The sequence below is a fragment of the Amblyomma mixtum genome, chromosome 2, assembly GCF_055824585.1.
Source record: "Amblyomma mixtum isolate Tamu chromosome 2, ASM5582458v1, whole genome shotgun sequence".
In the NCBI taxonomy this organism is placed as follows: Eukaryota; Metazoa; Arthropoda; class Arachnida; order Ixodida; family Ixodidae; genus Amblyomma; species Amblyomma mixtum.
In genome coordinates, this window is record NC_143013.1 from 138,050,921 (window position 1) to 138,075,468 (window position 24,548).

General features: G+C 43.7%; 1 protein-coding gene and 1 pseudogene across 1 annotated transcript; one reads left to right on the plus strand and one right to left on the minus strand.

The window, feature by feature from the left end:
* Positions 1-4,700: 4,700 nt before the first annotated feature.
* On the minus strand, positions 4,701-7,061 carry LOC149361067 (uncharacterized). Its single transcript, XM_089567986.1, has 2 exons — positions 6,208-7,061; positions 4,701-4,716 (listed from the first exon to the last, which is right to left on the minus strand). Exons 1-2 carry the CDS (start codon positions 7,059-7,061, stop codon positions 4,701-4,703), a joined length of 870 nt encoding a protein of 289 aa, XP_089424112.1.
* Positions 7,062-20,538: 13,477 nt separating this feature from the next.
* LOC149361068 (uncharacterized) lies at positions 20,539-24,541 on the plus strand (annotated as a pseudogene).
* The last annotated feature ends 7 nt before the right edge of the window (positions 24,542-24,548 follow it).

The following is a 24,548-nucleotide window of genomic DNA, read 5'->3' on the forward strand; positions in this document are numbered from 1 at the left end:
TTACATTAATTCGACCTAAAATTGGGTACGCTTCCGCCATATGGGACTCAGATCAAGCCTACATCAAAGATAACATAGAATCCCTGCAAAACCGTGCTGCTCGTTTCATTTATTCTGTCTACTCACGTCTTACTAGCGTCACCGGTTTAAAAGCTCGTGCTGCACTTGACAGCCTTTCCCATCGTCGTAAACTGGCTCGCTTAACTCTTTTTCACAAAATTTACCATCATCCGTTGCTTCACGACGATTTCTTTCACTTACCCTCAGCAGTGTTTCCACGCCGTGACCATCCTTTCAAAATCAAACGCATCACATGTCGCACTTCAAGTTATGCTAAATCTTTCATACCCAAAACCATTATTGATTGGAACCGGCTGCCTTACACAATCGCAACTGAAACGAATGCGACATCATTTCATGAACTTTTAAAGAATCAAAGCCATGTGTAGTTTTCTTCTAGTCCTATTCTGCTCACCACAATGTGTTCGAGTTTTGCTTTTCGTTCTGTTTATTCCGTTGTTTTTATCTTTGTGTTTTCTTTTCTTGTTTTTTTTTATTTTGTGTCTTGTTCTTCCGCCACATTTCAATTCTTGCTGACTACCAGTTATTGCTCTTTTCTTTCTTCTTTTTTTTCCCTGTTACTCATGTTAATGTTCCTTCTATGTATTCAAGTTAAAAATTTACCACCCCCTACGTAATACCCTCGTGAAGAGGGCCTTTAGGAGTATCTTGAAATAAATAAATAAATGCGCTCTTGGGTTCTGTATCCGCTCCAAGGTTGGCACTTGTGCGTGTGCTTGCTGTCCTGCTGTCCATATTACTTAATGCTGCGCCATTCTTCCCTTTAGCATGTTAAAGCTAAAACCCCTTCACAGGGATTGGCAGGATACGGCCGGGGCCAGCCATCGAGATGCCAAAAGATTGACTGTGTTACTGTACATACGTAGTTTGTCGCACAATTTGAAAAATGTGGTCAGAAGGTATGACGCAGAAATGGTGTTCTTGGCACCTAATAAGTTGTCCACTATCTGTAAAATTGTTAATAATAATTTTGTGAATTTGGTCCGGGAAAAGCATATGTGTCTTGTAAAATGTATGTGGTGTATTGGATACTGTTATCTTGGGGTTGGGTTTATGTTTGTCAAACTTGAAGGTGTGTGCATGTAAGACTACGGGAGCACAATATATATTTGGATATTGGTAGGGGTTCTAACTTATCTGTACATCGCAAGGATTGTGAAGGCTGCTAGCCATTCCTTTTGGCAACACTCATTTTGGCGATACATTCGGTGCAGATTAACCGGAAAATTATCGAGGCTAGACACATCTTATGACTCGGTGACAAATCTGTGAGTGTGCTGTCCATCGCGTTAATATGCAACGAGTTGGACTATCTAGATGAGAGGAAAGTTAAGGGCGATCTTTTACTCATGTTGTGGTATAGCTTATCTGTAACTGTGTGGTTTGTGGTGTTGTTTGGCTTTTCTATGTACTCCCTGTTCACTTCAATAAACTTCAGTTACGAGTCAGCGCCTGTTTTTTCTCCTTTCTTGTCATTGTCTCGTGTTGGTAGGTTCCCGTACTTGCTGAGTAGATTCACTGAATTGTATACTTGCAGAGGCTTGTGAAGAAAAACCAGAGGAATTTTCTTTCCTTTGTCTGGAGTGTAATGTTAAAATTTTTTTTCGCATAGCTAGATGCTTGCAGCATGAAATTCCATTCTGAAAAGTGAAACTCACTAAATTGTACATTTTGTGTGGAAGGGTACTGATGCTTGCATGAAACTGAAAACATACGTCCAGGCTATGTGGCTAGCTTCCTTCTTCCTTGTGCCCAGATTTTTTTAAACAATACTTTGTCAGATTGATTTTGATCAGAATGTCTAACATGTTAATTACACCACATTTTGTGATCATATACAACAAAATTCAAAACATGATCAGTTCAGTTTATTATCTTAAAAGTCCCCCGTAGGGGCATTACATAAGGGGTGGGTTTTTATACAAACAGTAAGGGCCATGATAAACAGTTATTGAAAATATGGTCAGATACAAGTTGCAAAAACAATGATGGGCAGGTAGTAGAAGCGATTTCGTGGGGAAGGCCGTTCCAGTCTGTGGCATTTCGGAAAAAAAGTGAGGCAGTGAAGGTGGTGGTCCGGGCACGTGGGCGCGCAACTTGCAGTGGATGGCTGGTTCGATATCATATGCGTGCTGCTGCTGTGATGTATGGTGCTTGATTGAGGGACGAATAAAAGAACTTGTGGTTCAGTGAAAGGCTGGCAATGCGACGTCGACAGAAAAGCGGTGATAAACCAGATTCTGCTTTGAGAGATGAAACGCTGATATTATATGAGTACAATGAACGAATAAATCTAACAGCGCGATTTCAAACTGATTCTAATGCGTCGGCGAGATATGCTTGGTGCGGATTTCAAATGGGCGATGCGTATTCGAGTTTTGGCCTGAGAAGTGATTTATAAGCTAGTAATTTTACATGTTCCGGGGCATTGCGCAGGTTACGTTTCAGAAAGCCTAAGGTGTTGTTAGCTGCCGCAATAATGTTAGTGACATGTGTGCTCCAAGACAAATCGTGAGAGAGGGTTACACCTAAGTATTTGTAAGACTGCACTAGTTCCAAGAGTGTACGAGGTCTGTTAGAAAAGTATCCGACTTTATTTTTTTTTACGAACACCTGATGGATTTGAAGCAAGCACGCTTGCACCAGCCTACCTTGAACCTTCGTGCGCATGCACAAATTTTTTCTCCCCTGCCGATATCGTCAGTCACTGGCACGCAGCGTTTGAGTGAGTCAGTGCGCAGTGCTCTCGTTGGTTTTTTGTTGCAAGGAAAATGGCGGAGCGACAGGAGCAGAGATACTGCATCAAATTTTGCTAGAAACTAGGCGACAGCCAAGTGGAAACCATTCGGAATATTCAGGCGGCTTTCGGTGACTGCTATGAGCAGCACACAGATTAAGCAGTGGTACAACTGATTTAAAGATGGCCGCACATCGGTGCAGAGATAGCCACGCTCCGGTCGGCCATCAACATGCCGAAATGACCAGGTCATTGCCGAAGTGAATGCTGTGGTGACGCGGGACCATCGTGTGACTATCCGAGAAATTGTGGAAGAGGTGGACATCACCAAATTTTCTGTACGTTCCATTTTCACCAAAAATTTGGTCAGGGAGAAAGATGCGGCGAAATTCGCGCCGAAGCTGCTCACGGTGGACCAAAAGCAGCTTCGTGTTGAAGTCTCACAGGATATGCTGGATTCCACAAACAGTGACCCCGACTTCATCAACACCATAATCGCTGGTGACGAGTCTTGGGTGCACAGGTACGACCCGGGAACCAAATCCCAGTCGTCACAATGGCAGCATTCCACGTCACCAAGACCAAAGAAGGCCCGCCAAGTGCGCAGCAATGTCAGAGTGATGCTGACTGCTTTCTGTGACTCCCTCTGTGTGGCACACCACGCGTACGCACCCCACAAAGTAAACATTGACCAAAAGAATACTACAGGGATGTCCTCCGTCGCCTGCGTGGTGCTGTGCGGCGCAAGAGGCCGAAGTTGAGGTAACCAGGAAATTGGCGCATCCATCATGGCAATGCTCCTGCACATTCCTCGCACTAAATTCACACTTTTTTCGCGAAAAACCAGACTGCTGCAGTTCAACAGACTCCTTACTCTCCTGACATGGCCTCCTGTGACTTCTGGCTGTTTCCCAAAATCAAGAGGCTATTGACAAGAGAGCGATTTCAGACAAGAGAGGACATTATGGCTGCAACGACAGGTGAGCTAAACTCCATTCCGAAAGGGGCCTTTTCGGAATACTTCCAACCATGGCAGCACCACTGGGAGAAGTATGCGGAGTCCCAAGGAGACTACTTTGAAGGTGATTAGGTTTCCAACGCTCCAGTTATGCCAGTTTTTTTTCTTCGGTAAAAGGTCGGATACTTTTCTAACAGACCTCGTATTAAGGATTGTGTAATGAAAACAAAAGGGACGGCGCCGGCGGGAGAAGTACATGCATTTACATTTGTTGGCATTTAGCGTCATTAGTGAATTGTTGCACCATTCTGAAATGCTGATTAGATCGTTCTGCACGGCAGTTTGGTCAGATATGTTATTGATTGTGTGGTAAATGACGTAGTCGTCTGCGAACATGCGTATATTAGAAGAAATACGCTGAGGTAAATCGTTAATATATATTAAAAACAACAGAGGGCCAAGGACAGATCCTTGGGGCACGCCGAAAGTTTCTGGGAGGGGTCTAGATAAGTTACTGTTTATTAAAACCATTTGCGCATGATTGGACAAAAATCCCTGTATCCACATTATAACGTTAGGGTCTAGGTTCAGCAGTTGAAGTTTTAGTAACAAGCGCTGGTGAGATACCTTATCAAAGGCTTTCGCAAAATCCAGATAGATTGCGTCAGTTTGCACATTAGTGTCCATGCTAGTGTGTAAGTCATGAACAAAAAGAGCTAATTGGGTTTCACAGGAGAAACCTTTGCCGAACCCATGCTGCGAGGTATGAAAAAAACTGTTACAGTTTAGAAAGAAATTATTTTAGAGTAGATGACATGTTCCATGATTTTGCATAGCACGCTTGTTAGGGAGACAGGTCGGTAATTTAATGGAGAGTTTCTGTTACCTGATTTGTAGACTGGAACGACCTTTCCCACTTTCCAATCATCTGGCATGGTTCCTGAAGAAAGTGACAGGGAGAACAGCAATGACAAGTATGAAGTAACCGTGTGTCTCGTATTCATTAGAATTTTAGAGTTAACCATCAATGCCAAATGATGACGACAGCTTAGTCTTTTGGATTATGGATGAAATTCCGTCTTCACAAAATGTGATGTTTGGCATGGTACCCTCCATATTGGAAAAAGGAAAAGAAAAGGGCGTTTCGATTTCTTTCGTGAAAACAGTGGCAAATTCGGAATTGAAAACGTCGGCATATTGAGCATCGGTAATGGTTTCTTGTAAATCATTGGTGAGAGTGATAGTGCGTTGTGGGCGAGGGTTTATTACTTGCCATAACTGTCTTGGGTTACTGCGCAACAAATTTGGAAGTGTAGCAGCATAAAATAAACACTTTGCGCTGCGGTTCGCAATCAGATATTCATCTTCGGCTTCGTAGTAGATTTGCCATTCGAATGAATTGTTTTTAGCCGCCCGATAGAGAGGCTCTTTTATTTTCTTTTCTTTTTAAGGATTTAGTAAACCATGGTTTTTGGTTGCTGGTGCGAATGTTGACGGTTGGTATATATTTATTAGCCAAATCATTTAACTTATTCTTAAACATCGCCCAGTTATCTTGGATCGATTGAGTGTGACATGAAGCTTCAAAGCTGGGAAAAAAAGGTATCAAGTTCATGATTTATCGCGTCATAATTACCTTCTTCGTAAAGTGTTATAGTTTTCTTTTGAGTCTTATTTGGTGTTACAGGAAATGAGAAGGTAGCATGAATGACATTATGGTCACTAATTCCTCGAAGATATGCAACGGAAAGGAGGGCATCCGGGTTATTTGTCAAAATAAGATCTAGAATGCTTTTGGATTCAGGCGTGACGCGCGTTGGTTGTGACACTAATTGTGTTAAATTTAAGTTCAAACAGATGTCAATGGAATTCCTTTCCTCTACAGGACCTGCTATTGAAGAAGATGGGAGGTTGCACCAGTCAATGTTTAGGAAGTTAGAATCCCCGAAAAGGAGAATGGAGGCATTTGGATAGCTTGTTTTGAGATGAATTAAGTTATTATTGAGTTCGATGCAAAAGTCGGGTGTGGGATGGGGAGGCCTGTAGCAGACTCCCAGTAGTACTATTTTTGGTAATACTCGACATAGTAACCAGAGTATTTTGAAGCTTTGATTTGATATTTATCATAGTACATAAAATTTGGTTATGAACGGCTATGAGAACACCACCGCCCCTTGATCCTTCGCGGTCATTTCGAAAAACTTGGAAGTCAGGTAGGTCTGCCAAAACTTCGGTATCGGTGACGTAATTTTTTATCCAGGTTTTTGTTAAGATGAGCAGATTGCTGCTTGCTGATGATATGATGTTGGACACGAGCTCTCGCTTCGGAAGGTAACTGCGAACGTTGGTGTTAACTACGGAAAATTAAAGGTCAAATCTTGATTTGGGTCTTGGTTTGTTTTTTACCTTTAAGGAACGGGATAATTGGTACTGAATTTCTGTGACACTGTTCGAAGGCTCGTCGAAAATATACCATTTTGGGCCGATGCACAAGGTTTTGTAACGTAAAGAGTAAGTTACTGATTTGGATTTATCGAATGCCAGCAGATGTTTTCTTGCTTTCTGGACAGGGCGAGTGAAGTATTCGCCTATACTGTATTTTGTTCCTTTCAGCATTCGGCCATTTGATAAAAGAGTGTCTTTAGTTTTCCAGTGCATGAATTTTGCTATTATTTGGCGATTCCGATCTTCTGAATGTTTCCCTAAACGATGCGTCCGTTCTATGTCTGCGGGGTTAATATCAGTTTGTAAGCTTTCATGGCAAATCTGGATGACTAGTTCCTCAGACTGAGCATATGTCTCATTTGCAGTGGTATCAGGGATTCCATAGAAGATGAGATTACAACGGCGTGATCGGTTTTCAGCATCATCAATGCGAGTCTCTAACTCTGAAACAAGGCGAGTTGTTTCAGTTGAGGTCGCTTGCAGGGTTTCTATGTCTTGGCGTAGGGGCATGAGGATCTGATAATGGGCCTCTAAATCGATCATGTGATTGTTAAGGTCGTTTAGTGCTTTGTCTGTTGTTGTCAGCTGTACTTTAAGGTCCTTTATCTCTTCTACAAGTAGCGCTTGGCCTGCGGTTAGTTTTTGCAATTCGGTCAGGACAGTGTCTAGGTTAGCAGGGCCAGGATTTGTTTCTACATCACCGGATAGGGTTAGTAACAGGCGGACAACAAGGGCACATTCAGAAGGAATAGCGACACAACACTGTGGGCTCGGGAGCTGTACCAAGAAGTAATTGCTCGATTTTTTAGCATAGAGTGCGTATGTTTGACTGACCTGCATGGCGAAAGCAAAGCGGTTAGCGAAGTGCGCCGTGGCACAGTCACCGAGCCCACCCGGTATGGTATGGTTTATCGGTATCGGTATCGGTATGGTTTATTCTGGGCTAGAATGATGAGAAGTACCTAGCCTATAGTAAAATTTAATATGACTAGTCTAACATAAACAAAATTGCTATTTTTTTAGTGGAAAGTGTTGCTACCAGAGGGTTGGAGCGGCATGGCATGATGAAGACTTGGACAGTGTGCATTCCAAAGTACCTGTATTCATGTCGGCACGAGAACTTGCGCTCGGTGCTTCAAACAGTTGGTGAGTACCTTGGTGCTGTGCTTCTGCTTAAATAGATAAGTAGATATTTTATTTTAAATGTTCCTGAAGAGCCAATTGGCCTAAACGAGTGCACATTAAGTCAATACAAACACCATGACGTGAACAGACATAATACAGAAAAATGATCCCAAATACGATAGTAATAATAGTAAAGAAAAACAAGCATAATCAAGTAAATAATGAAAACAGCAAATTAGGTGAATATTTTTGTGTCATAAAAAGTTGAATTGTATTATTTGCAAACGAGTCATTGGTGAAATGGCATGCATGTCAGGATAAAATCTATCATATCATTTGGTGGTTTTTCCCTGAGGCACACGAAATCGCGTTGACATAAATAACTGCTCACAGTTAATAGAGCCGAGCACAACTTTATGTAGAAAATGCATGTCACGCGTGAGTCACCTGTCATAAAGAGTAGACATACCAAGGTCTGCTAGAAGAAAGTCGGTCTTAGAAACGACGGCGCTCAATATATCCATCACAAAGGATGCGTACAATCTTCTGCTGAACATTTTCGATTTCATTGTCAGAAGTAACAGAGGCACTATTCCAAGCTACTGATGCAAACTCGAGACGTGGTCTCACGAGAGCACAGTAGCCAAATTATGTTTTTAATCTGAATAAGAGTGTGTATCTGAAAATTTGAGCAAAAATTGAGTAGCATTTAGATAATATTGCACGAAATACTACTGTTAAAATTGGTTATAAATGATGTGTCTCACGCGTAGACTTATCTGCTAAATATAGTAAGCATGGCTTGCGACTTGAGTGCCTCCGATGTATGAAAAAAATGGCCAGGTTACTGCATGACGCGTGCAGCAACCAATTGTAGCACATTCAGGCTTCATGGAGTGGAGAGTGAAGGCAGTAATTACTTTAAGGATAGAAAACACAGGACCAGGAAGCTGACAGAACACACTGACACTCGGTGCATGCAGGGCGTTATGGAGTTGCCTGTCGTGTCGTGCAAGATGGAGGTCGCACAGACATATTAAACATGAGTCGATGCAGATACCTTCTGTCATTACGTAGTACTCACTGTAGAACTCAACAAGCAAGAAGCAAAGGTAACAGCTGAGCATGGCCAGACTCTTGTGCTTTCCTCCGCAAGAAATCTGGAAGCGCACTTCTTAGAACTCTTTTATGCTTTCGCTCGACATATACATCATCGCTGCATGTGTCGAGGAAAAGTACATACCCATGATGTCAAGCGACAGAGCACTCACAGGGCCCAGTAACAGCTCACTGAGGTGTTCTGATAGATCTACAGGGCACCTCATGAGAGATTCTTAGGCTTCAGAGCACTCAGCCCTTGCAGAAATGGTTTCAAAGTTTGTTGCCACATGGACCTCTTCGTAATAATGACCCTAAAAGGCGAGCCTTCCTTTAGTGTCACAAAGCATTTGGCACCCATCCTTAGCTACTTTCTATTTGCACAAAATTGCAGACAACCGTAAAGACTTTCATGCACACAGTGTTGTCCGAGTAAGCGCATTTTGTGTGCTTCTTCCTGGCCCTGTGGTTTTTACTGTTTACTGTTATGAGAAATGAATTTTAGGCAATGAATCATAATTGTTTGGTTATCAGTAAATGGTTTTTACAAGCTTCTACGAAAGCCATTTGTTCAATAGCGGATAGTTAAAATGTATTTGTGAAATTTATAATTGGTGTTGTGTGGCTGCTATTGAGGATTTTTTATCTTTTCAGATGAATCCGACAGCAATGTTTAGAGGTACAGTGTGTGCAATTCGTCATGAAAATAAAACTTATGTACTTGTACTCGCCCAAACACTTGCCACTCGTTCATTCTAAGCTGCATTCTTTGTACGTCTGCAATACATAATATGCATGAAAGTCTTGTACATAATACTTATTTCCTCGGCCTCTAGACTGCTATATCTGCAGTGAACATTCTGGGCAGGAGCTATACACAGATGCATGTGCATGTACTACTGAAAGTACTATCGAGAGCAAATAAAATTCGCTGTGGCTTAGCTTGGTTAAGCCCGGTAATTGCGAAAGCAATATCCGTACCTACGCCATGGTTCAGCTGGTAGTGCAGCTGGTGGTGGTGCTTGTGGTTAGACTTGTGGCGATGCATCTGTTATACAGAAAGTAGATTGAGGTTGAAAGTAACCTCGCCCGCTCCACTAAAGTACCGCATCCAATCCAATCCAATGCAATCCAATCCAATGTAATCTAATCTAATCTAATCCAATCCAGTCTAGTACAATCCAGTCCAGTCAGGCCGCCGTTCATGTGCACCGCCGTCGCACACGGACGACGCTAGATCGCGAAGCAATGTTAAGCCGCTGGTGGTTGGCACAGCTACTGCTTTCTAGCGACGTGAGTCGAACCTAATCTCTTCAGCGTAACGCCACAATCGCGCTCCTAGCGGAGAGCGCAGGAGTTAGGCACCGGTGGTGGCACCGCCGCGGCTTGCGACGCCGCGAGTCGGTCGCCCTTCTCTTCAGCGTGACGTCACAACACCTGTTAAGCTCCTAGCGGAGAGCGCAGGAGTTAGGCGCCGGTGGTGGCACCGCCGCGGCTTGCGACGGCGCGAGTCGGTGGCCCTTCGCTTCGGCGTGATGTCACACATGACGTCACACAGAGGTCAACTAAAGGTCAATGGTGGCACCGCCGCGCCACGGCAAAGGCTGAAAGTTCAAGTAGTAAAGCTTTCGCTTTAAAATAACAGACCCCTGACAGCGCGTGCCGATCCGGGCCAAACTGCATGCGAGCGCCGCTTGATAAAGCACTCCAGATGCTGAGACGAGCGCAGTGGCACGCAATGCGTAGCGCTCCTCGAGATGGGCGCACGCCACTGCGCTGGTCTCGGCACTAGGAGCGCTTCGTCAGGCGGCGCTCGCATGCAGTTTGGCGCGGATCGGCACGCGCTGGCAGGGGTCTGTTATTTTTGCTCTCGATAGTACATAATTACAGTGCAGATTATTTCCGTTCTAGATAAGATGACTTCCAAGTGAACAGAGGAAGTATGCATGCACATTACGGGACCTTTAATAAGACCACAACAGAAGCATTCGTTGCAAAAAAGTGATTTCATTCTCGTGCATAGCATAGCGCAACTTTCCGTTACCAAGAATGTGACAACCGTCAGACGGAGTCTCTGTATTCATGTTGCGGAAAACTTTGCGTCAACGCATTACCAGAGGGTTTCTCTGTACTGTGGAGCATTGTTTTTACAGTGCAGACCACAAAGTCGTCAGGAAACATTCTGAAATATGACTGAATACCTTCAGCAATATCATTTATAAAAAGCAAAAACGAAAGAGGACCCAAAACTGAACCCTAGGGCACTCCTGAAGTTACATAAACATAAGCAGATGAACATCCATTAACGACCACGGTATGCCGTCTTTGGGAAATGTATTCGGCTATCCACATAATGATACTTTCGTTAAACTTATACGTTAGCAATTTGGAGACGAGAAGGTCACGAGGAACAACGTCAAACGCTTGCCTGAAGTCGAGAAAAATACAATGAATCAGTTGTGTATTGTCGACAGCTACTGCTAAGTCATGTGTAAATTCAACCAGTTGCGTTGAACAAGAAAACCCTTGACGGAATCTATGTTGACTAGGATGAATACGACTGTACTTGGTGAGATGAGAAATAATGCAACTATAAGGAATATGTTCAATTGTTTTGCACACTACACTTGTTAGTGACACCGGTCTGTAGTTCTCCACGTGGGTTTTTGGTACCTTCTTATGTAAGGGAACAACACGCGCTATCTTCCAATCATTAGGCAATGCAGTTTCAACCAAACTCTTTCGGAATAAAAGGAGAAAATATTGGGACAATATCACTGAACATTTAGAGATTAATGCGACAGGAATGTCGTCTGGGCCACATGCTTGGTTTGCTTTAATGACGCAAAACATTTCATTTCTGAATAGTAAACAACGCAGCATTGACAAGTTTACACATGAAAATATAACGTGGCATAAGACAAAACATGCGCCTTATTGGCATAAAGTTTTTCTGAAGGAGCCTAATATAAACAGTTCATGTTAAAGGTACAGTTCCTGAAAAATCACACATGTTCATAAACCTGCCGAAAGATTTCATTTATTTATTTATTTATTTTGTAGTGAATTACAATGAACGCGCCTGAACTATGGTGAATGCGCCTCATATTGTCTCCATTGCAGACGAAGATGACGATGAGGTGTTTTTCCTGCTTGCCTCAAAACAGCTAAGGTAATCCCAGTGTTCAAGAAAGGAGACAGACGATTAATTTATAACTATCGACCTATATCTATTTTATCTTCTCTCAGTAAGATCATCGAGAAATTGATAGTTGAACGCTTAAACAATTACCTAGATAAATTTAAGATAATTTCCCCTCATCAGTTCGGTTTTCGGTCTGGCAGCTCGACTAACTTAGCACTGATCTCTTTGACTGATTTTATCAAGCAAGGTATTGATAATGGCGAGTTTGTTGGTTCTGTCTTTTTAGATTTCACAAAAGCTTTTGATATGATTAATCACTCCATATTGCTTCAAAAACTCGAATTTTATGGTATTACAGGTCCCGTGTCGCGACTGCTGAAAAGCTATTTACAAAATCGTCAACAAATAATCAATATTAGTGGAAGCTTTTCCCAAGCTAAAACTATTAACCAAGGTGTTCCTCAGGGCTCTATTTTAGGACCCTTACTATTCTTACTGTATATTAATGACCTTCCTAATTCTATTAATCCAACTCACTGTCTTATATGCTGATGACACTACCGTGTCATTATCTAATACTTCCATAGATGATCTAACTCTTGAATTGAATGCCGTTCTAAGTATTGTAGCCAAATGGTGCACTGATAATCAGTTGTTGATTAATCCCTCTAAAACTAAATTCATAGTTTTCAAAAGTAGCCAGAAAATTATTTCGTGTCCTCCTACGTTAAACCTTTGTTCTTGTAATATTCCGGCTTCTGATAACACCAACTTCCTCGGCGTTATTCTTGACTCAACTCTTAAATTTTCCGTCCATATCGCTCATCAAAAAAAAAAGATCTATGTTTGGCATCAGAGCTCTAATTAAGGCGCGTTCATATTTTCCATGCAACCTACTCCTATCTTTGTATTATGCCTTCATACATAGTCACATCACTTATGGGATTACTGCATGGAAAAATACTTATCATTGCCATTTATCGCCGCCGCGGTGGCTCAGTGGCTATGGTGCTCGGCTTTTGGCCCGAAAGACGCGGGTTCGATTCCGGCCGCGGCGGCTGAATTTCTTTGGAGGAGAAATTCGAGGCCCGTGTACTGTGCGATGTCAGTGCACGTTAAAGAACCCCAGGTGGTCGAAATTTTCGGAGCCCTCCACTACGGCGTCTCTCATAGCCTTAGTCGCTTTGGGACGTTAAACCCCATAAACCAACCAACCAACCAGCCATTTATCGTCTCTGCAACACTTACAAAACCAGGCCATCCGCATTATTACCCGTAGCCCTTTCTCATCTAGTGCTCGTTATTTATTACAGGAGCACAGTATTTTACCAGTCCACCAGCTTTTCCAGTATCACCTTGCAATCATGTTCTTTAGATTACTACATGGCACCCTACATTTTCAGTTTTTAGACCCCAATCAGCTCATCAATCACAACCCTACCAGATTTGCAGCAAGAAACAATTTTCTACTCCCCAAAGTCCATACCAATTATGGTAAATCGACGTCGTCTTTTCAAGCCATTTCAATTTGGAACACATTGCCACCCAATCTAAAAACATCAATTTCCTTGCCTGAATTCAAAAACAAACTTGAAGTATTTTATTGGAATGCTGATGTATTATTCTCTTTTTGCTGATGTGTTGTATTACCTGCGTTATTGTGATTTTTGACCTTGTTTTATGAAGTATTCATTTTACATTTTCTACATTTTGTATTTATCCGCTAACTATGCTGTAACCATTTTTTGTACTAATGATTTATCGAGGGTCCCGGTACAGTCTGACTTTGGGACCCTCGTCTGTACATTTATGTTGTTTTGTACTTTTTTGGGACCAATAAAGCCTAACTTTCTTCTTAAAAAAAGTGGCGGCGTGCGGCTCCAGCTCTCTGGCTGTCTAGACTGACTGTGATTTTGCTGCCGTCCGCTCAGCTGTTTGGTGAACTGTATCGCCGAGTTCACTAGTACGCGAGCCCCCTTTCAATTTATTTATTTAATTCAGAATACTCCAGGCCAATGCTTGGCCCAAGCAGGTGTGAGTTCAGGTTGTTATACAATGAAAAGAGTAAAACATACATTATTAGCTGCCCACAGATAAAAAACACATAAAAAGACATTTAACATGTAAATAGACAGAAATAAAATGTTTGGGGGATAAAACAGATGCCAGTAACAAATTCCAATCTAGCACTGTTCTTGGGAAAAGTCTGTATTTAACACTGTTAGTTTTGGCGAAAATGAGAGAAAGTGAATGGTCATGAACGTTACGAGTACTTCTCACTAGAGGAGGCTCAATGCACTCTGGAATCTTGAGTTTTTTTTTCCAGTTAAGTTATTATATAGGAATGTCAGAGAGTACTCTTTCTGCGGGTTTCCAGCGTTTGATTGTAGTTTAATAGCATTAACTGAGAGAGGGAGTCTTCTCTTCTATACTTTCCGGATATAAACCAGACATCTTTCCTATTGACACATTCAAGCTGCATTATGCCTTTTCTCGTGCACGGGTCCCACACTACTGCAGCGTATTCAAATAAAGACCGTACGCAAGTATCATAAGCGAATTTTTTTATGCGTGCCGGTGCAGTTTTTAGTCGTAAGACCTATAGCTCTCGTAACGCAGCTGTAGAAGTATTAGTGATAAGTGCTGACCATTTTAGCTTTTTATCAAGTGTTACAGCCAAATATTTATGTTTCTGAACTTCTAAAATAACATTGCTGCGAAGGAATTAAGAAAGCAAATAGGGAGACTTTTTTTCTGCTCATCCTTAGGCGAACAGTTTCTTCAGAATTAACTTCCATGCCCCATTTAAGACACCACTCATCAATGGCAAAAGTTGCTTTTTGTACAGAGCTGTGGTCATGTTCACATGAAATTTGTTTAACACTACAAAGTCATTCGCGAATAAATTAACATATACATCGTCAGGAACAACCGTAACTAAATCATTCACATAAATTAGGAACAATAACGATCCAAGCACACCTCCTTGCGGAACTCCTGAATGAACAACAAGAACACTAAATGGGGTCTCATTAATTTCTCCATACTGTCGTCTGTCTCTACGGTAGGCTTGAATCTATCGGACGATGAAAAAAGGCACACCCATGCATTCCATCTTGTACAAACGTTATGCCATGTGGCACCTTATCGAAAGCCTTACTAAAGTCAAAGAATATCACGTCTGTTTGCCCAGACATATCAAGCACATGCGCAAACATGTTTCAAGAAATGCTTCGGCGCGGCAGACAAGGACAAAACGTAGAAAACACCACAGAGCGCAAACTAACAACTGATTTTATTGAAACCCGCGTCAAGGAATATATCATTTGCGCTCATCAACGACAAAAAAGAAAAAGATAACATGCAGTGAAGAGAGCATTAGGCACAAAATGATGAGCACCCATGGCACGTGTGACACAAGCGAACATCGTCATGCCCCAAATCTAATCATTCTGATAGGAATTCTAATTCTCTCTTGAGAAGCGTCACAGATGGATTGCTCACGCATGTGTTTGTCCCCGAACGAAGGATGACTGCTGCTTCAAAAATTTCTCTTTGAAGCTTGTCTTTTCTGCGGCCTAAAATAACTGTACCGCTGAAGAGCGGGACACAGCCGCATTCTTTGCAGTGCGTCGGCAGGTGCTCTCCAGTGCTGTTCTTGAGAGAGTTTGAGTGTTCTATTAGTCTGTTATTTATGCACCTGCCGGTTTGTCCAACATAAAACTGACCACAGGTGAACTTTACCAACTGGCCTACAAAACAACCCTTCTCCGCAAACATGAACTTCATACATTAGCCTATAAGTTTTCACCTGCTTAAACAAAAGTTTTAAACAAAAGTGGTGCACAGGTAGGCATTATGACATTGTGGAACCAACACATGAACTCTAATCTGCGCGGCAATTGGAAGTTCATTCCAGCTGAAAACGATTTGATCTTTTTTTACTGCAGTCCTTAAATATAAAAAGGTGAAAAGTTCACGAGGTTTAGGTTCGTTAAAAATGAAAAGACACAATATCAACAAGGAAGTTGATGGCTATGATAATTTTGATAACTTACACTGTTGTTGTCCTTTTTGTTTGTTTGTTTCGATGGGGATGTTACTCACCTTAAGCCTGATGTTCGTGAAACCCACTGCTGTTGTTGTATTCATGGGGCACTGGTGCTACTTCAAGCTTCATTATGCAGCTTTTTGCCCAGTGTCCCCTTTTGCCACCGTAATATGTGCGGAGAAATAAACTAAAAATTTCAATTTCAAAGGTCTGAGGGAGATGGTGGGGCCCTGAACCGTACTCTGGGCTAATGTTTCTTGTCCGCGCAACCTGCTATGAATTCCCGCTAGTTCTTAGCGGGAACCAAAGTCACAACGCAGTCGACGCACTTGATGAACGAAGGCTTACGATAGACGACCCTCTTACAGCTTCCAGCACCTCGCTACAAATAGCGAACTGGTGTTCTCAACAGCCTAGCAAGAGAAAGGAGTTCGCAAGTGGTAGCCAGGTGCTGGAAGTAGTAAGAGAATATGTCTACATAGGGCAGGTAGTGACCGCGGATCCGGATCATGAGAGGGAAATAACCAGAAGAATAAGAATGGGGTGGGTAGCATATGGCAGGTTCTCTCAGATCATGAATGGCAGTTTGCCAATATCCCTCAAGAGGAAAGCATACAACAGCTGTATCCTACCGGTACTCACCTATGGGGCAGAAACGTGGAGGCTAACAAAGAGGGTTCAGCTTAAGTTGAGGACAACGCAGCGAGCTATGAAAAGAAAATTGATAGGTGTAACGTTAAGAGCTCAGAAGCGGGGGGAGTGGGCAAGGGAACAAATGCTGGCTAAAGACATCTTAATTGAAATCAAGAGAAAGAAATGGGCTTGGGCAGGGCATGTAATGCGAAGGCAAGGTAACCGCTGGTCCTGACGGGTACCGGAATGGATTCCAAGAGAAGGCAAACGTAGCAGGGGGTGACAGAAAGTTAGGTGGGCGGATGAGATAAAGAAGTTTGAGGGGATACGGTAGACGCAACTGGCAAAGGACAGAGTTAATTGGAGAGAGAAGGTTGCAGCGATGGCGTAGACGTAGAGCATCCGCCTCGCGTGCAAGAGGACCGGGGTTCGAATCCCGCTGCCACGCAATTCTCCACCGGATTAAAAAAAAAAAACTCCGCGTGTCGATGGAATTGCATACCCAGGCTTGGAGTGCGGCCTGATTTCGGTGAACCTAACCGACAACGCACTTCCTCACCAGAACAGGATTTGGCCACCCTGGTGTAGTACATGGCCATAACCTTCTATGAACAAACCAATTAACCCTCGGCCCTCAGTCCCCAGCAGCTCCGGAGCAACTGACCAAGGCGGCGGTCAGATCTGTGACGCACCGGAGGGTGCTAAGAATCTCTGGCTCCGGACAGGCCGCCATTGGAAACTGAACCTGGCAACGTTTAACGCAAGAACCTTATCAAGTGAGGCTAGCTTAGCAGTGCTATTGGAGGAATTAGCCGGTATTAAATGGGATGTCATAGGTCTTAGTGAGGTTAGGAGGACAGATGAGGCGTATACAGTACTAAAGGGCGGGCATGTACTGTGCTATCGTGGATTAGCAGATAGGCGAGAACTAGATGTGGGATTCCTCATTAATCAGGATATAGCTGGCAACATCGAGGAGTTTTGCAGTATTAACGAGAGAGTGGCAGCTATTGTAATTAGGCTTAATAAGAGATACAAGCTGAAGGTGGTGCAGGCCTACGCGCCTACATCAAGCCATGATGACCAGATAGTTGAAAGCTTCTATGAGGATGTGGAATCGGCAATGACCAAAGTAAAATCACAATAAACTGTACTGATGGGCGACTTTAATGCAAAGGTAGGTAAAAAGCAGGCTGGAGACAAGGCGGTAGGTGACTATGGCATAGGTTCTAGGAACACTAGGGGAGAGTTATTAGTAGAGTTCGCAGATAGAAATAATTTACGGATTATGAATACCTTCTTCAGCAAACGAGCAAACAGTCCTCGGTAAGGTCCGTTGTAGCGACCACAGAATGGTAAGGTCTCGTATTAGCTTAGATTTGAAGAGGGAACGGAGGAACCTAGTGAAGCGAAAGGCTACTAACGAATTAGCATTAAAAGGGAAGGTAGAAGAATTCAGAATATCGCTGCAGAACAGATTTTCCGCTTTAAATGAAGAAGACGACCGTAGTGATGAAACAATTAATGATAATCTCACAGCTATCGTTAGAGAGTGCGCCGCAGAAGTTGGTGGTAGGATGGTTCGACAGGATACCAGCAAGCTATCTCACTAGACTGAAGATCTGATTAAGAAACGCCAAAGCATGAGGACGTCTAACTCCACAGACAGGACAGAATTATCAAAGCTAACGAAATTAATAAGTAAGCGCAAGGTAGCCGACATAAGAAAGTTTAACATGGAGAAAATCGAGCACGCTCTACGGTATGGAGGTAGCCTAAAATCAGTGAGGAGAAAACTGGACATAGGTAAAAACCAGATGTATGCGCTAAAAGACAAACAGGGCAATGTCATCAGCAATATGGATAAGATAGTTGAATTAGCCGAAGAGTTCTACAAAAATCTATACAGCAGCGAATCTAATCATCAAGTTACTAAGGGAGACAGTCGAGCACAACAATGGGACATCCTGCCAGTAACGAAGGAGGAAGTAAAGAAAGGCTTAGGAGCAATGCAAAGAGGAAAAGCAGATGGTGAGGATCAAGTAGCAGCAGATTTGTTGAAGGACGGAGGAGTGATTGTGCTACAAAAACTAGCCACCCTGTATACGCAATGCCTTGTGACCTTGAAAGTGCCAGAAGCTTGGAAGAACGCTAACATTATCTTAATTAATAAGATAGGAGACGTCAAGGACTTGAAGAATTACAGACCAATCAGCTTATTGTCCGTTGCCAACAAGGTATTTACTAAGGTAATCGCTAATAGAGTCAGGACAACCTTGGACGTTAGTCAACCAAATGATCAGGCAGGCTTTCGTAAAGGATACTCGACAATAGATCCCATTCGCAATATCAATCAGGTGATAGAGAAATGCGCAGAATACAACCAACCCCTATATATAGCCTTCATTGATTACGAGAAAGCATTTGACTCAGTGGAAACCTCAGCGGTCATGCAGGCATTGCAGAATCAAGGTGTATAAGAGTGCTATGTGAAAATATTGGAAGATATTTACAACGATTGCACAGCTACTATAGTTCTCCATAAAGTCAGCAATAAAATTCCAATACGGAAAGGTGTCAGGCGGGGAGACACGATCTCGCCAATGCTCTTCACTGCCTGCTTACAGGAGGTATTCCGGGGACTGGAATGGGAACAGTTGGGGCTAAGAGTTAATGGAGAATACCTGAGTAATTTGCGATTCGCTGATGACATTGCCTTGCTAAGCCACTCAGGACAAAAACTGCAAAGCATGATCAATCAGTTAGACAGGCAGAGCAGAAGGGTGGGGCTAAGAATTAACATGCAGAAAACCAAAGTAATGTTCAACAGCCTAGCAAGGAAACAGCAGTTCGCCATTGGTAGCGAGGTACTGGAAGTAGTAAGAGAATATGTCTACTTAGGGCAGGTAGTGACCGCAGATCCGGATCATGAGAGGGAAATAACTAGAAGAATAAGAATGGGGTGGAGCGCATATGGCAGGTTCTCTCAGATCATGACTGGTAGCTTACCAATATCCCTGAAGAGAAAAGTATACAACAGCTGTATCCTACCGGTACTCACCTATGGGGCAGAAACGTGGAGGCTAACAAAGAGGGTTCAGCTTAAGTTAAGAACAACGCAGCGAGCTATGGAAAGCAAAATGATAGGTGTAACGTTAAGAGATCGAAAGCGGGCGGAGTGGGTGAGGGAACAAACGCGGGTTAATGGCATCTTAGTTGAAATCAAGAAGACGAAATGGGCTTGGGCAGGGCATGTAATGCGAAGGCAAGATAACCGCTGGTCCTTAAGGGTAACGGAGTGGATTCCAAGAGTTAGAAAATGTAGCAGGGGACGGCAGAAAGTTAGGTGGTCGGATGAGATTAAGAAGTTTGCGGGGATACAGTGGCGGCAACTGACAAAGGACAGGGTTAATTGGAGAGACATGGGAGAGGCCTTTGCCCTGCAGTGTGTGTAGTCAGGCTGATGATGATGATGATGATGATGAATTGGAGAGACATTGGAGAGGCCTTTGCCCTGCAGTGGACGTAGTCATGCTGGTGATGATGATGAGACAACCCTCTTAATTACCACCGGCCCAGCAGCGAGCCGCTGGGCTTTGACACGTACTGCTCATCGAATCGGCCGTCGCCTTGCAACTTGGAGTGGGTTGCCATGCCTATTACCTTGGGCCGTGTTGAAGAGTAACAGTACCCGTGGCCAGTAGGTAACGGTACGGGGCTTCAGGAGGGGAATGGTAAAATTAGAATTTTGCAACTTCAACCTCTCTGCCCGTTTTCTTCCGCACCTCCCGCTGGATTTCGCGAAACTAGGACTCTCTGAGGACGTGTAACTTCGAAGAAGAACAGCTCGCATGAGTGGAATCGGCGAAGAATAATGGAATATTAACGTGATTGTGTCGCCATAGCTAGAGCTCATTATCCGCATTTCAACGCGTGTTACAAAGTGCATCTTCGTCGAAAGGCTGTTACTCTCGTGATTTTCACTCATGTGTTCGTCCTCTCGTCGCTTTTGGTCCGCTCTGTGCGATTGTTTGTCTCTCTGTTTTCTACAGGGAGTGGGATAGTGCGAAGAGATTTACGGCTGTGTGCGCTGGGGCTAACCCGACAATCGGGCTTCGTCAGCTGCGCCAGCGGGGCCAGTTTGATAGAGAAAAGGTCTAGTTGGTGAGAAACGACAGGGCCTACTCCGCACGTCCCGACAACAACGAGTGTTCGCTAAGGTAGCGGGTGGAGGAGGGGAATCAATTAAGGTGCCTATAAGCACCATGCAATCCAGTTTAGGCATCCTGCACCCTGTTATAGGCACCCCGCAACAGGTCGCGACCTCTGGCGGCCCATGCAAGAAGCTCGAAGGCGTTCGCGCGCGCGGGCCTTGCATAGCTGCAGTTGCTTAGCGTGGGATCCCTGGCTTTCTCTCTTTCGCGTCCGAAGTAGGTGCGCGTATTTCAGCAGTTGAGGACCCGATGGCTTCATCGGAGTAGTGCAGTCGCTCCCCTGCCAAAGGTGCGAAGAAAAGTGAGCACAGGTCAAGACCGCCACAGTCGTGAAGGGACGCCGGGCGTGAAACTGTACAGCTTTCCGTCGACGCCTTTGGAGAAAACAAGAAGGCAGAAATAAATTACCGCCGTGCGACGAGTCAAGGAAGTGAATTCATATTTGCTAACGGTAATTTCTGGGCGTTACGAAAGTAGCCAAAGTCGTGGTTCGTTTTTTAATTGGCTCAGTCGGGTAACAGTTTTGTTTGTCATTGTACGGGTAGTTTGCACAAGGCGGCATATCGTCCTTTCTAAATAACAAAAAGTGCACCATGACCGTTCGCGGCGCACTTAATTTGAGGCACTTACTTGTTTTCGAAAGATGACGACCAAACTACTGGTAGACATGTTCACCGCAAGTATTACGAAAGAAGCCGTCCTCCATTTTGGTTGTGCTTTAGTTTCTCTGGGTACTACTTGCTCTTCGCGGAGGTGGGTGGTTGACGCCGGCGGACGAAAACTACAGTGAATGTTTACTACATTCGCATCAGTGCGAAACTTGGATTTGTGCTACGTAGATGACGGAGATGAGCGGGCAGTACCGCGGGACGGAGTGGTGGCGCTAGATCAGCTGCGGACATGCAAGAAACGGTTTTTCTCCGCTCAGGACTTCCGGATTATGTTGTTGTTGTTGTTGTTGTTAGCCTTTGAAAAGGTGGCAGTTCCAAGTAGAAGATGGCGATGTGCGGGTAGTGTCGCGGGAAGGAGCGCTCGCGCTAGGCCAGCTGCGAAAAGACAACACGACAATGGACGGTCTTGCTGGGGGTCTATACCCATCGAATTAGTGTTGACGCACTAAAAAGCGCCCAGTGCAAGGCGCTGTCAGACGCCTTTAATGTCCACTGTCTTTGTTGACTCACGGGAATTATTCCAAACTATTTATTGTATTACTGCGCAATCTGCTGTGCATTCTTAAAACTGAAATATTGTTCGCACCCCCAAGCAGGGGAGACACACTCTGTGTGAAGTGTCTGAAGTCAGTGATGCATAGATAAGTAATTTGTAGGCGTAGCGCATTTTCCAATCTTAGTAATGACTCTTTTGTTGGTTGACTCAACTACATGTGTTGCAGCAGATTGATGTTAATTGTGCGTGTTTTACTCGCTTCTATTTTGGGGACTCCTCAAGCTGGCAGCCAAACTAACAATAACCCCTTTGAACGCGCGAAATAAATGCTTTAAATATTCTTTTTTTCCGAGGACAATTACTGATTGCAATAAACTTAATAGCGAGACTGTTAATCAAAATTCTTTACTGCTGTTTGAAAAGTGCCTGTAAATGTTATGAATTTGTGTATGTTTATATGCTTGTATTTTGTTTTGTCCCACCCTGCTATGATCTGTACAAGATCATAGTATCTATAAATAAATAAACTATAAAAATAGGGATTCGAGGGTGTGCTCCAAGCATTTTGTGAATGGCGAAAAAAGCACAATTGAAAGTCACCCTGGCTATGTACCTACAATATTGCCGATAGTGTACAAAAAGCGTTCCACTTCTTCTGCTCAGCTGGCTAGATTTACCAGGTCAGCTTGTCTCTGATGTGTTACTTTTGCTCTAGCATGTTGTGAAAGCTGGGAATTTTAGATGCATGCCTTTTTTATTTAGCACCATCGTAAAGCGGTTCGTCTCTACCAAAAAATCTGAATGTAAGCGTGTACCAAAACAAAAGCCGGATGTGCTGACAATTAACATTTGGTGGCATTAAAACTTCGGTTAAATGTGCAAGTGGAAACAGCGACGCTCTGGGTCGTCTGCCCCTCCTGCTGTCACTGCATCACAAATTGCACTGCATCATCTGCTGGCCACGAAACAACTTCTGCCCATGCAGCTGAGGTAGCAGGAACAATGGCACCACCAGCCTTTTCAAACGTGATCGAGCAACTGATACAGACGAGTTGTAAGAGGGGAGACCATCGGAGGGCTTGGACCTGTTGTCCTGTGCTGCTGCTGCGCTTGGTACTGCAACAAAATCCATGGTAAGCTTTTAAATATCTTTGGAATTGAAGTAGGATGCCTGCATTGTTCAGTTACGCATCCTTGTGTACCATAGGCATTAAGATCGCAGCGTTGCACTCTTACGTCTCATTTCCTTCTCCTCGGTTTTCAGTGTAACACTTCGCTCACAAATGCGACAACATTTTTCTGGAGGGGCCATTCAGAGATGTCTGTTTAGTATGGATAATCTCGTGCTTTATGACTAATAAAAATGAGGTTCCCATTGTAGTTTACTCTTTCTTACTGCCATTTTACACAGCAAACCCAAACTGAAGACATAAGCTTGTCAAGCAAGAATTTTACAGTGTTTTAGTGCCTCAACAATGAATCAGACGCATCAACTCAAGTGACGCATCTTGAGGCATGCGACAGCAGTGTACAGCATCAGCCAGAGGATAGCAGCAAGCATTGCGTACCTCACCACAGCGCTAGATACTTCTCTGGCTATGCAAGCATTGCTAAGCCAACAAATGCATTAGATGATTTTTGTAGTGCCAGCAGAACAGTCTTCGCATTGCTTCTGAGCATACTGCCACCATCATTGGAAAGAAAATGTGATGTCACAGCTCGAAATAGGCTTCTTTTGTTTTTATGCGAAGCATACTACTTCAGCTACCACTTCAGCCCTTCACCGTGGTTATGCGCCTCTGAATCACGTGATACATGACGTCACACCACGTGACACGATGACGTCACGACAGTAGAGAAACGGGGGCCCACCTCGCGCCGTCGGTGTGGTTGTGCGCCTCCAAATCACGTGATACATGACGTCACACCACGTGACACGATGACGTCACGACAGTGGAGAAACGGGGGCCCACCTCGCGCCGTCGCTGTGGTTGTGCGCCTCAAAATTACGCGACACGATGATGCTTCGCATTCTCCAGGCTTAACCAAGTTAAGCCTCAGCATTTTTTATAAAGTTAAAACTTAGCAACAGCTACTCGTAGCTGGCGGTTCTCTTCTCTGTTAGCGAAACGTCTGCATCGCGGCATTTCAAGAGTGTTCTAAAGACACTCACTGTGGCAACAAAGAAATGGATTTTTTCGCCATTCTATCAAGAGTGACTGAGGGCACAACACCCGACAGTTTCAGGGTGCATTATCCTGGATGCATAATGATTACTGACTGCACGGAAATTGGTTCTGAGCAGCCACCAACAGTGCAGCAAGAACGAGTCCTGTACTCGAATTACAAAGGGGCATACACACTAAAGTTTTTGGTGTGCATAATACCACGAGGGATGACATGTTTTTGCTCGAAAGCTTACGGTGGTAGGCTATCTGACGCACACATAACAGTTCATCCTGGTTTTCTAGATCTTGTTCAAGCTGCGGATACAGTTCTTGCAGACAAGGGATTCCTAGGCATTAGAACACTTCATGGGAACCAGAATGCTGTCTTGTATATGCGTCCATTTTTCCATGGCTCTCAGTTCACACCAGAAGAGGTTAGGGTCACTTAAAGTTTTGCTAAAATGAGAATGCATGTCGAAATGATGTTTCACAAGAATAAAATATATAATGTCTTGAACAACAAGGTGCCAAATGAGCTCATTCCATGTATGACTGATATCTGCCATGTCTACTGTATGCTAGCTAACCTCGAGCTCCCAATAATTAAACGCAAAGAGTAGCAACAGTCATCCAGCATGTCTCTATCTTTAACCATCCACTTCACTGACTCGCCCTTGATAACAAAAAACAAAGGTTACGGGAACTCCGAGTCCTTATAGCCATTTT

Coding starts and splice junctions, on each gene's coding strand:
- LOC149361067 (XM_089567986.1), bottom strand. CDS start 7,061: ATGCAGGTCAGTCAAACATACGCACTCTATGCTAAAAAATCGAGCAAT.